The following is a 13,044-nucleotide window of genomic DNA, read 5'->3' as shown; positions in this document are numbered from 1 at the left end:
TAAAGTAATTATATTATATTTTCATATCCCGAACATTATCATTAAAAACTGAACTAACCTCACGGTTCTCGAATACTTGGCTCATTAGCTCATAAAAACGCGGCGAACTATTGCTCCTCCAATGTAGTAAACGAGGGATGTGCGCATTTTCTTCGTGCACCACCAAATGTAGTGCAGCCAACGCTGGAAACACCTCATACGCCCAAATCTGGTTTCAGGAATAAAAGGTCAGTCATTGTAAACAAATGCAATTTAACTTCAACATCAATGGACATTTGCTCACCTGAAGTGCATACGGAAAACCTTTGAGGTGGTACTCTCTTGGTCTACCGGTTGCCGTTGTTGTTGGTTTCTTTCCAGATTTTTTTGTTTTGGCAGTTTTTGTGGGCACTTTCACTCGCTGGTAATCTGCACAAAGTGCCCTCAGCAGTGACGCATTTGTCTTCGCATAAGACACAGCACCCCATGGATACTTCCCAAACTCTTCAAGGTCTTCCGCCAACTTCAAATATCGCATGTCAATGTGGACATGTTTTTCGCTGCCCAACAGCACAAAGACAGCAAAGTATAAGAATCCAAGCTTGAATACATCGTCCACATCATCGCATTCGAGGAAGGCCTTTTCTAATTCCAACAGGTTCACAGCTTTATCGTTGGCAAAGTACTTCCGTTTCAATGAGCAGTTCTCATTCGTGGGAATCGGAATAAAGGGAAGGTTTCCAAACCTTAGCCCTGTCACGATGCAAAATTGCTGCGCCGTGAATTGGATGACCTTCTTGCCAACAATGAATTTGATCCCGTTCAGTTGGGAAACTGTCTTGGGATCAGCTTTCCTGAGCAGCAACCCGTGGACAATCGGAGAAGTCCACTTGAGGTCCTCAATCCCTAGGAGATGACCAAAACAACTCTGTTCAAACATTTGCAGCTGTTGTTCAGTGAATTTCTCCTTGATCGTAGTGATTGCCGTCTTCGTATGGGATAACGACAATGCTTTCCCTTGGAATTTTTGTTCCTCCGCAATCATCAACTTCATTTCACCAACCATATTTCCCTGCATGCCAATATTATAAACAGAATTTCAGTCGGTTGCAATCTACACAATAACAAGCAATAAACAATCACCACTTATGAACAGCCTATTATAGGATATGAAGTGAAACAAATTGAAAAAAATACATATCATAAACAAAACCCCAGCTATTTACAACTGACCTCCTCATTTAATGGCTCAAAGCCAAGTTTCAACACACCCAGTACTCTACCACTCCTGCATAATATAATATCTAAACACACATCTCAACACACCATATAATCACACCATCTAATCATGAGACAGCTTCAGCTAGAATGGGAATGTGCGGTAGCACAAGCCTAATTGACAACAATTCAGGAGTAACAATATAAATCTATCTGACTAGAAAGAGTTTAAAAAAACAACAAGATATCGGGAAACAATTTATTCACTTCAAGGTATAATGTAATGGAACATCCTATGAATTAGTGGCAACCCCAGTACTGACTCTACTATGGCCCTCCTTTCAAATGTAAGAAAATGAAAGAAATTGGCACCATCCCTTCAGTTTTTTCTTAACAAAAAACCAAAGATAAATTCATAAATAAACCATCAAAACGGTATAAAATGTTTGTAAGACATGTACAATTACAAAATTATAAGTTCTCCTCAGAAACAGACTTCTCTAAGTATCCATACACAAACAACAAAAGCAAAAGCTTAAACAGTTAGCTTATAGCAAAATCAATGTCCCCATTTCTCTAAACCACAGCTGCTGGTGGTAGGTTCCCATCTTCACTCATTTCCCGCTTTCTTTTAAGCACACAATGATCAAGCACAAAACAGCAAACTTTTAAACAACTCATATTACACCACATATGGTTCTAAACAAAACTCATCCATATCCAATATGCAAGCCCTAAACTTAGTAAACAAAGTTATACAAAAATATGTCGAATTAACAAGCATTATTCTCAAACAAAAAGTATGATATGGTTGGGAGTTTACAAGTTCAAATATTTATACAATACTTGATTTTGTCAAACTCTGTCTTGAGATATTTTATCAATCTAGAAGTTTCTTTCATATATGAAAAACTACGAACGATAACAAAGGAAATTCTTTCTATGTAAATTATTCTTCGATTCCATCAGACAACCATGCAAATCCTTTGCACAATTGAGTGTAATGTGAAGGGTCGCTACCTCGTTGGAAGATAAAGAGAAAAAAATTAAGGAATTTAGCAAGCCACCAACAGTTTGCTTAAGATATTTCAAAATGGTTGCTTCCATCATGGAGTTTTAGCCACAAATTCTTTTCATGGCCACATTTTCTACGTAAAATATAATCAGCGAGTATTTTTTGGTAATGATCCACAGAGAAGAAATCACCATACACAGGTTAATTGTCTTACACTTTAGATATCATCTTCAACAAACAAAATAGATACCAATTAGACTTCTAAGAAGGTTAAATGCAATGCTCATAAAGACTCATACTAAGCCACCAAATACCATTCAATAACTGCTACAAAAACCATAATAAAACCATACTAAAACTAAAAATACAACTGCACTAAAATGCCAACACAACATCACTACATTAGCAATACACTAGCAAAAAAACACAATAGGACAGCAATAGCAACAGCAACAGCAACACAACAGCAGTGCAAGCATCAGTCCACAAAGAACAAACCCATTCACTGTTTGAAACAAGGAATCATCATACTCAGATCATTTCAGACAAACCCCTAAAACAATTTCGATGAAACCCCTAAACCAATTTCAATTTCAGAACAAACCCATACACTAATTTCAGAAACCCCTAAACCTTCAACCAATTTCGAACAAACCCCACAACCAATTTCAGAGAAATGCATAAACCCTAAACCAACTACAGAGAAACCCTTAAACTGTAACAAAATCCCGATGAACAGTACCTGTCGCTGGGAGAGGAAGAGAGAAGAGACAGTCGGAGCTGAGTGAGGAGAGACTGAGAGCTGAAGGACCACAGATTCGGAGCAAAGCCACCGGAGAGTGAAGAGAAACAGAGGGCAGCGAAGAGACAGACCCGAGAGAGAACTTCAGCAAAACAGAGACAATAAAATTTCAGCAAAAGTGATATGTGTGCAATAAGGGTACAATAATTTTATATTTATAGGTGATAGTTCCAAAATTTTTAAAAAAGGGTGGTATTTTCAGTTAGAATTATAAAAAGGGTGGCATTTTGGGCTATTTCCCTTAAATTTATGCAAAATCTCTTGGGAAATAATAAGGGAGATTCACTATTATACCCAATATGGGGGCTCAAATTATAAAAATACCCTATATAAAATGGACTTTAGAAACACACCCAAAGCCCATTTACAACATAACAAAAAAGCTTTTAACTTCTTATAAATTACAAAACTGCCATCAATTTCTTAAAACAAGCCCAACCCCAAAATCTCATAAAAATACCCAAAGCACTCAATAGGGCATCAAAGTAATTTAATAATCAATATTAAATTCAATAAGGCTAGCTATCATTTTTTGGGTTTTTTTTGGGTTTGTTTATAGGAATTCAATTGTGTAGGATTTATTTATAATATTAGTGCTAGAAATGGGTATATCACTAAATATCTCAAATAATAATATTATCCACAATCTGTCTCCCTGGTACAAAGCTCACTTGAGTGGGAGACACCAGCTTATTCATGAGAGACCGTATTCTAGAAACAATAATCTTTGAAATGACTTTATAGATCATATTACATAGGCTTATAGGCCTTAACTACTTCATAGAGCTAGGCTTGTCCATTTTAGGAATTAGAGAAATCAATGTATTATTGAGTCCTTTAGGAATGTTCCCACAATTAAAATAATATTGCACCAAGCACGCGAGATCCCTGCCACAAATATCCCAAGCATGTTGAAAAAGTTTGCAGGCATGCCATCAGGATCGGGGACTTTAAGGCTCCCAATAGCAAATACGCTGTTTTGGATCTCCAACGCAGAAACAGGGCTATTAAGATTTTTCTTTGTTGAATATGAGGAAAACCACATTGAATATTCAAATTGGCCCTACAAGGTTTGGCTGAGAATATGTATTCAAAATATCGAATAACAATTTCCTTCATTTCCTCCTTGGACTTAATCCATTGACCAGCCTCATTCTCCAACCCTTCCAATTTATTTCTTTTTCTTCTTACTATAGTAGATAAATGGAAATTTTTTTTATTTTTATCTCCTTCGTGTAACCACAAATTTCTAGATTTATGTTTCCAAAAAAGTTCCTCCTGAGCCAAAATATTATTGTATTCATTAATGACCTTTTTTCCGAGATTCCAAAAATAGGGACTACACCTTCTGCCAAAGCTCTTTTTTTCTTCTGGAATAAAGCACCAAAAATCTCTTGGTTCCAAGTTCTTCTTGGTTCCAAGTTCTTAGCACAAGGGTGAGATCTTGATTGCATGTTTCAACTTTATTGTGCAGTTTAGTTCAAACTCTGATTTGTTGAATGACCGAACACTCGATGAACAAAGAGAATAATTCTTATTAATGGTAGCATCCATGTTTAGTTGGAAGCTATAGCTACCCTTTTAATTCTATAGGGAACATTGTTCTGATAATTATCTTGATAAGAACGTCCAGCCCTGTAGCATGGTTTTGATAATTATCTTTTAATGTCTGTACTGTTTTGTGGATTTTGTGTATTTTTTATGCTTTATTTGTGATTGATATGATAAAATTCATAGATACACCACTCAAATGTAGTGTGGAAATGCACAACAAGTAACTGAAAAAGAGAAGGAAAAGCAAGATTATAACGCTTGGAGTGTGGAAGAGAGCAGAATATTGTTGCAACTCATGGTTAATACTACATCTCATGGATGCTTGATGCTAATGGCTTGCTAAGCACGGCAACTGTAGAAACCAAAATACTCCCCAAGATTAATGAAAAACTTAGGTGTCACAAAACCTATTCTCAATACTAGAGTCGGTTGAAATACTTTGAAAGAGAATACTAAATGTTCACAGCTTATTTGTCATAGCTTTAGGTCTGGTGTGATCTAACTAAAAAGAAATTCACTGCTCCTGAAGAAGTTTGGGCAGACTACTTTAAGGTTAGGTTATTAAATTTTCTTTAAATAATTCTGTTTGGTAACTTGAATACATAACTCTGTTAGTAAATAATTATTATTTTATTATTTTTGTTATAGTCCTACCCAAGTCACACAAGCCTTCAAACAAAAACTTGCGAGGACTATGAGGATTTGTAAATTGTAATTGGAAATGCAACTGCTATTAGAAGAAACTCATTAGGATTGGGTGATAATACTGATGCAAGAACTTTTAGGATGGAAGATAGACATGTTGGAATACAAGACTTTGTTGACAGTCAGGTCTTTATACCAAATCATAATGAACAACCACACCCAGATCCACCACTCAGACATTCTTCTTCATCCCCCTTTCAGACAAATAATTGGGAAGGTCCCTCAGAAAGCTCAAGCCAAAGGAAACGAATTAGAACATAATTGGAAGGGAATGCTATCTCAAATGAGACCACCCAACAAGCTATGGAAAGAATTAGCCTTAGCATTGATTCAATTGCCACTGACTTTTGGGGAGTTCATAACCTATTGGAAAAAAAGGAAAGAGAGAGAGAGTGGTAAAGTTATATGTGGGATGCCATTAAGGAGACCCCAAATTTGGTATCATAAAGCGTTTTCTTTGTTGAATACTAACACAAAAAAGGGTGCATTTTTTTAAAATCTCCCATGAGAAGCGCTCAAATTGGATATCCTACAATTTGAAATGAGTGGATTTTTTTGAGAGTTTTTGTGGATGATTGGCTTGTTTGAAATGATTGGTTTTTGAAAATGATTTTTGGCTGATAATGCATTTGGATTTTTGGACTATAGTTTATATTTTAAAGCATAAACTATAGTTTTTTTAAAGAATAAAATATAGAAAATAGAGTAGTTTAGACAATAATTTATATTTTAAAAAGGTAAAAAGTCTTTTTTGGTCCCTATAGTTTGTCTCTTTTATCACTTTGGTCCCTGTTGTTTCAATTTGGTTAATTTCATCCATGCTGTTTAAATTTGAAGCAATTCAAGGATAATTTTCAATTTCTGTCAAATTTTTTAAACTTCTGTTAGTTGTGGAAGGATAATTCAGTCAAACAAATTATTAAAAAATTTCATTCATTTTAAAAATAAATAAATAAAAATCTCAAATTGAAAAACAAAAAACAAAAAACAAAAACAAACGAGCCAAACCCAACCCACCTCCCCGTACTCATCCCCGACACGACGCACCCAGATCCACCCCTCTCTCCTCTCTATCGCTCCACCAGATCTGACAAGCTAATGGAGGCGAGGCCGACCAGGTCGTAATCCAACCAACCCATCGATAGAGCTCGGGGAGAAACTCGACCCACATCTGTCATGGCTCTGGCTCTGACGAGAAAGAGGAGGACGACGTCACCATGGGTGAGTGGAAGATACGCTTGTCAGTTCCTCCCACCCTGATCGAAAGAATTGGACACCCAAGAGGAGGCTCAAGAAGAAACTGGATGGAAGCTTGTTAATGGAGATGTTTATAGGGCTCCAATAAATTTTTTCTTACTTCGCGTTTACGTTGGGACGGGGTTTCAGATCTTTGGAATGACACTCGTAACCATGATATTTGCATTGCTGGGCTTTTTGTCTCCTTTCAACCGAGGTCTCATGACTGCCATGGTTCTCTTGTGGGTTTTCATGGGCTTATTTGCTGGTTATTCCTCTGCACGGTTGTACAAAATGTTCAGCGGTATAGAGCACCTTAAAGACTGCCTTTATGTTTCCAGGAATTCTATGTGGTGGGTATTGGGGTTGGGGGAAGATGAGATGGGGATGGCGTTTTCTGGGTTTGGTTTTATTGTTCTTGTTTTTACTTTTTTGAATTTTTATTTTATTTGATTCTTTAAGATATATTTGTCTTGTTCTTGTTTTTTATGTTTTAAATTTTTGGAGCGTGGGGAGTTGGGTGGAATTGGGTTTGGCAGGTTTTTTTTTGTTTTGTTTTGTTGTTTTCAATTTGAGTTTTTATATATATTTATTTCTCTTTAATATTTATTTTTAAAATGAATGAATTTTTTAATAATTTATTTGACCAAATTACCCCTCTACAACTAACAGAAGTTAAAATTTTTTGACAGAAATTGAGGATTGTCCTTGAATTGCTTCAAATTGAAACTACAAAGACAAAATTGATCAAATTGAAACTATATGGACCAAAGTGATAAAAGTAGTAAACTACAGGACCAAAAGTGACTTTTTGCCTTTAAAAAAATCTACAAAACATGGAATTAGTGATATGAAAATTTCTAAACAAATTCTGTGATTTTTCCAAACAATAGAATTTATGATTCATGTCATTTTCTAAGTTTCAGACAGACGACACCCAAGTAATAGAATTTCAATTTAAGGAATTTAAATAAAGGAGTTTTAAATCTCATTATTTCAAAATTTCTACAAAAATTTAGATTACTTCATCCAAACACAGGGTTATTTCATTTCTTTTGGGTTGGGAATATGTAATATGATTGTAATGGATTCTGAGCCTCTGCATTTAGAGATCGTGCATTTACCCGCATTTCATAAAATCTAGACCATTTAAGTAATCCAATGCTTATGAGTATGTCACATTACCTACAATAAATTTGTTTTCTTTTTTATAAAACTGACACCGTTACCTCTATCTTCCTCTCCCCTCTCCCCTCTCAACTCCTCTCTCTCTCAGTTCTTCCTATGTCTTTGTAATCTGGTCTTTTTATTGGTTTCTTCTTTTAGTTTAATGTATAGTAATTGAAGTTGGGTTGTAAATCCTCCACTGAAGAAAATTAAACGACCAAGCCCATTTCCGCTGATGACTACATTTAGCGATAGCAATCAATTGCTGTAGTGTATTTGGAATTAGGGATGGCAATGGGTCGAATTGGGGGTGGGTATGTCATTCTCATCCCCATACCTGTTAAGCTTTTTTCCCCCATCTCCGCCTTCATACTCGCAATATTCATATCGGGGATTCCCCATCCCCACCTTCGTTGGGAAATGGGTTCCCCGACCTGCCCCATTAGAGAAGAAAAAACTAATATATAACTACTTAGTTGAAAGATAAAAAAACTTACTAAGACAAGATAATGAATATAAATAATACATACTTACAAGACAATATAAGAATTATGGCTTAAGATTTGCATAAATTATATAAGTATATAGTATAATAATATAAAATATAAAACTTAGTCGGTACAATCACTTTAATAGCATATTTATATACCTCATCAAAATATATATATTCTAAACGGGGAGGGTTCGGGTTGGGGATTAAAATATCATCCCCACCCCTCCCCAAACATCACACCCAAAGAATTTCCCGTATCCGTCCCTATACCCGTTTTTTGTCCTTCATACCCGAACTATTAGGGTCGAATCCCCACGAAGACCCTTACCTACGGAGAAAATTGCCATCCCTATTTGGAATTTGAAAGCTATCGATTGGAGGAAATTGCAACATTCATGACTTTGAAAGCCAAATTTCTTAAAAGATTTTTTAATTTCTCATATCAAGGTAAGGGTTTTTTTTAGAACAAAATTTGAAGGCCATTCCAATATCTTTGAAACATGTAAATCATCATCAGAAATGTATTGTATTGCAACAGAGGGAACATCTAATACTAGAAACAGCGGGAATTAAAAACATTCAGAAGACTAAACATATCTCTACTCATTCTCTCCCACTAAGAATAAACCGAGGGAATTAAAAACAACTTGGTTATGTGCATCTGGTGACATACTAAGAGCCATTCCAACCGCTCTATTTGGTTATGACTTCTTGGCTAGTTTAAATCAAGCTAAATCCAACTTTGAATATTGATTTCTTATATACTATAATAACAACATGGCATTTGCAGCAGGAATTAGCCAACTGATGCATTGAAAAAGAAAATGACGAATTACATTAACATATTATATATAAATATATAATTGTTCATCTAGACTTCAACTTCAGTAGTTTCTTTCGCAAGTATTTGAATAAGTTCAATTTTATTGAGCATGTTTCGCTTAAAACCAATACTAATTTCTCTTATCACTTTTATATTTTCCTCGTTTTATGCATGCAGAGACCTTTGATTATTCTCCAGTGGTGGGGCATGAATGTTTAGTCTGCTAGAATTTCCAGGTAAGGGGCCTTAGGAGGTTAATTTGGATGCCTTAATGATTACATTATCTAAAACACCTCTCTCAAATGGATACGGAACTAGCTTGAAGGGCCAATATGGATGATTTACTACTCATGTTGTGTATGGATTCGTGCAATGTTGGAATAAAATCTCACGCAAACGTTGCACAAGTTGTATTACTGATGCAAGCCAAAAGCTGCGACAACGATGCCCTTATAATCAGTGGCGGATCCAGAAAGTTTTGAAAGAAGGAATAATAACATTTTAATAGGACAGAATTAAAAAAATAAAAATAAAGAACATATTAAAATAATTATTATAATGAAATATATATTACAATAGCTATAATCAAGTAATTGAAACAAAATAATCAATCTTAAAACTATTTTTATCTAGGCTGAGTTGCTAAAGAAATAAGAATAAGCTAGGGGAGGTTTGTAGAATTATACATACATATATGCTGCAGTGATAACGATTTGGTTTTAACAGATTGGTCAAGACTCAACATTTCACTTTTAACTAGTTGGGCTGTAAGTTAGGTTTTTATTCATTTATTGTTTGTTTATTAATTTTGTCAGAGTTTGGGATGGAAAAGGAATTTTATTTCACCAAAATGGTAGAGTTTGACTTTTAATAAACTTCAGTGAAACGTGCATTTCATTAAACAAAAATTAAAAGACGACGTCGTTTGTGAAAAAGAAAATTAGGGCATATAGTTATCTTCTTCCCTTCGTGAGCCATCGCCTCAGCCTCCATTAGAGACACCTCTGCAATCCATCGTGCACCTCGCATCGCCTTGAACCATGCTAGTATGTGTAACTTACCAAATGATTGGCTCCTTAAGGCGATTTCCAGACCCCTTACATAACGCTTTAAAACCTTGAGCACCTCCATGGATTTTTTCCGACGAGGGGAGATGCAGGTGCCACACTCATTGACATGATCAGCCACGCTCTCAGCAGCTCCACTTGCCTGATTCGTGACGTCTACCATCACATTTTTTTTTGAAGCAGATGAAATGTTGTTTCCCTTTGCTTTTCCAAGGAAGACTTGAGAAATGACCAAGATCTCCAGCCTAACGGATTTGATCAACCAGCTCACCACAAGTGGATGGACTTGACAAAAAGTTCATCTTGAGCATATCAGACATGCATGCATCCCCTGCAACTGTGGACTTATCCATCTTGGGATCAGCTGCTGACGTTGCAGAAGAGCTCTTCGCCTGGGTGGTCGCCGCCATCGTCACCTCCAAATATGTCAACGACGCTGAAGCTACTCCACGCTTGATTGCTCCTGTCTCAACTGTTGGATCATGATGGTTGGGTAGATGAAAAGACCTCCCAGTTCGACCTTCATCATTTGACTGGTGTAGACAACCGAACTTCGAAGAAGAATATCTGCGTTTCTTTGCCTCCCAGCAGGTGAACTAGATCGAGCACGGACTACTTCACGAAGCAAATCACGATCTCCAAACTCATCAGCAAGAGGCTTAAGGGGAACATCCCTAATGTTGCACATATCGCTAATCTTCTTGCTACCTGCACCAACAAGATGTTTGACCCTGGCAGATAACGCGGGAACAGCTCCTACTTGACTCTTCTCAATAGAAGGGATCATTGGCTTCTTCCTTAACGGTGACACATCCTTCACCCGCGAAGTGGCAGCTTCATTTCTTGAAGGCTTGACATCAGCCTTCCTTTTTGAGGGGCGGTCCGGCAGAACACTCTACCTATCTAGCCGGCAAATTTTTAGAGTCTGGACCATTCTTCTTTCATCTCTCAAACATCATGGGCAGGGGGCAGACTACCAACTCTTGATACTCGCTCAACAGCCACTAGCGGCTACCGCAACTTCAACTGTCTTTGGTTACCAGTCACGACGACAACCATCCCGGTCCTACCCAGTTGGTCCTCACAGTAAGAGAAGATGAAGAAAAAATATACGTGCTCGACTTACCTTAGGATGCATGGCAACTCCTCTCTTCGACAAGCAATACAAATTCTCCAAGATCTTTCTCAAGCTAGAAAGTAGAGAAGTTAAGTTTGCGATGTGAGAAAGAGTGAAGATAAGCCCTGCATTTATACGAGTTGGACAACCCGGGTCAAGAAGGAATCGCAAGCTCATTCCTACTGGAGTCCAACTCCAAGAACAGTCAGAAGCCTACTCCAATTGGGAATCCGATCTGCAAAGGAGTCCAACTCACAGAATAAAGCCCAGACGCAATTGGAGAGCTGTAAAAATAATTTTATCTCCTACATGCCACACAAGTGCCATGCAGAAGCTGGGGGGGCATTTGTGGGAGCAAATATTTCAGTCTTCAATCGCGGCACGCCACGTGGAAAAGAAGATTATCTTTTAAATTAATTAATTGAACCATTTTATCTAGCCAATTAATTAATTGGGATAAATATCTTAATTAATAAGATATTATCTTTATTTAATAAGATAATATCATTAATTTAGATATTATCCTAATAAAGAGAAGATAATATCGTTAATTTAGATATTATCTTAATAAAGAGAAGATAATATCATTAAATCAAATATTACCTTCACTAAAGAGATATAATCAAGTCTGACTCGATCCTATGAACTTGGGTAAAGAATAAACTCAGCATATTTTCTACGAAACCCTATCCCCTAGGCTCCTATAAGTAAACGACCTTATTCATCATTCAAGGTACATCTAAACCTACTCCTAATACCCGAGAAAAATATCTTAAGCTCTCTCTCCCTCTCCACTCCATATTTTCTCTACACTGCTCCGACCACCACACACGGCTCCGGCTGCCCGGTTCACACCCTACATACAACTCCGTACCATTTGCTTAGCTATTGTTTTCCTACAAACACTCGAACTAATTTAGGCATCGGAGGGCCTTTGGCCAACACCCCCGGGGTGTGGTCTATTTACTCCAATCTTTTTTACAAGAAACGAGGAAGATATAAAAGGAATATCGAAGGTTGAAGGATCAAGAAGCGAATATTCTCCCGCGAGATTATTTACACAAACGCCACCATATCTATCAACCAAACTGTTTAAATCTTGAAATGTGGGATGGCCTAGTAAATGTAAGGAATAAGACAAATAACAAAAGATTTTTAAGTTCGCCAAATAATTTTCGTCTTCTGTAAGCTTGGAAACCAACAACAACGAGCTCAATAAGCGAAGCAGCAGACAAATCAAATGCATATCACCAGATTTTTCTCCCCTCCCCCCTTTTTGTTTTTTCACCCACACCCCTACCCCCCACCCCAAACCCCCACCAGCAGACCTTCCTCAACTTCCGCCGCCGTTGCCTCCCTTTTCTCCCATATCTTCCTCTCTCTACCATTCGAGCTCCCTCATCACCTCTGTGTTTTTAAAGGTATTTCGCTAAATTACCCCATGAATTTGTACCTAATTATTAATTTACCCCCATACCTAAAAAAAAAATTAAGGACTTGAACTAAATTTTATTCTCAATTTCCCTCTTGCCGTCCAAATTCTCAACATTTCATCCAATTTTATGTTAAATTATTGGAAAAAATTAAAGAAAAAATAGAGAAAAAAAAAACAAAAAAAAACAAAAAAAAACCCTCCCCACAGCCGTAGCCATCTCCCCTTTCGAAACCCACCCCAAGACCCAAGACCATCCATATCCCCATCGTCGCCGAATCCCCTTTGGCAACCCAACCCCGAACCCAAGACCACCCCATTCCCCACAGCCGCCTCCCCTCTCAGTAGCCTACCCTCCCACAACCACCACACTCTCTCTATCTTCCCCCTAATTTTTTTTACTCTACACAGCCAATTATCACAGCCAACCCTTCAT

The 13,044-nt window shown here is 37.1% G+C and overlaps 1 protein-coding gene across 1 annotated transcript; it reads right to left on the bottom strand.

The window, feature by feature from the left end:
• Window positions 1-58: 58 nt before the first annotated feature.
• Window positions 59-10,469, bottom strand: LOC117613187 (the record flags this gene model as incomplete). Its single annotated transcript, XM_034341825.1, has 6 exons — window positions 10,331-10,469; window positions 10,054-10,215; window positions 8,014-8,110; window positions 2,955-3,096; window positions 284-1,051; window positions 59-208 (listed from the first exon to the last, which is right to left on the bottom strand). Coding segments are annotated over exons 1-6 (1,458 nt in total), but the record flags the coding sequence as incomplete, so codon positions are not given.
• Window positions 10,470-13,044: the final 2,575 nt, after the last annotated feature.

Source organism: Prunus dulcis, unplaced genomic scaffold (assembly GCF_902201215.1).
Source record: "Prunus dulcis unplaced genomic scaffold, ALMONDv2, whole genome shotgun sequence".
In the NCBI taxonomy this organism is placed as follows: domain Eukaryota; kingdom Viridiplantae; phylum Streptophyta; class Magnoliopsida; order Rosales; family Rosaceae; genus Prunus; species Prunus dulcis.
The sequence above is the reverse complement of the archived record's forward strand: the minus strand, read 5'-3'. Positions and strand labels throughout refer to the sequence as shown.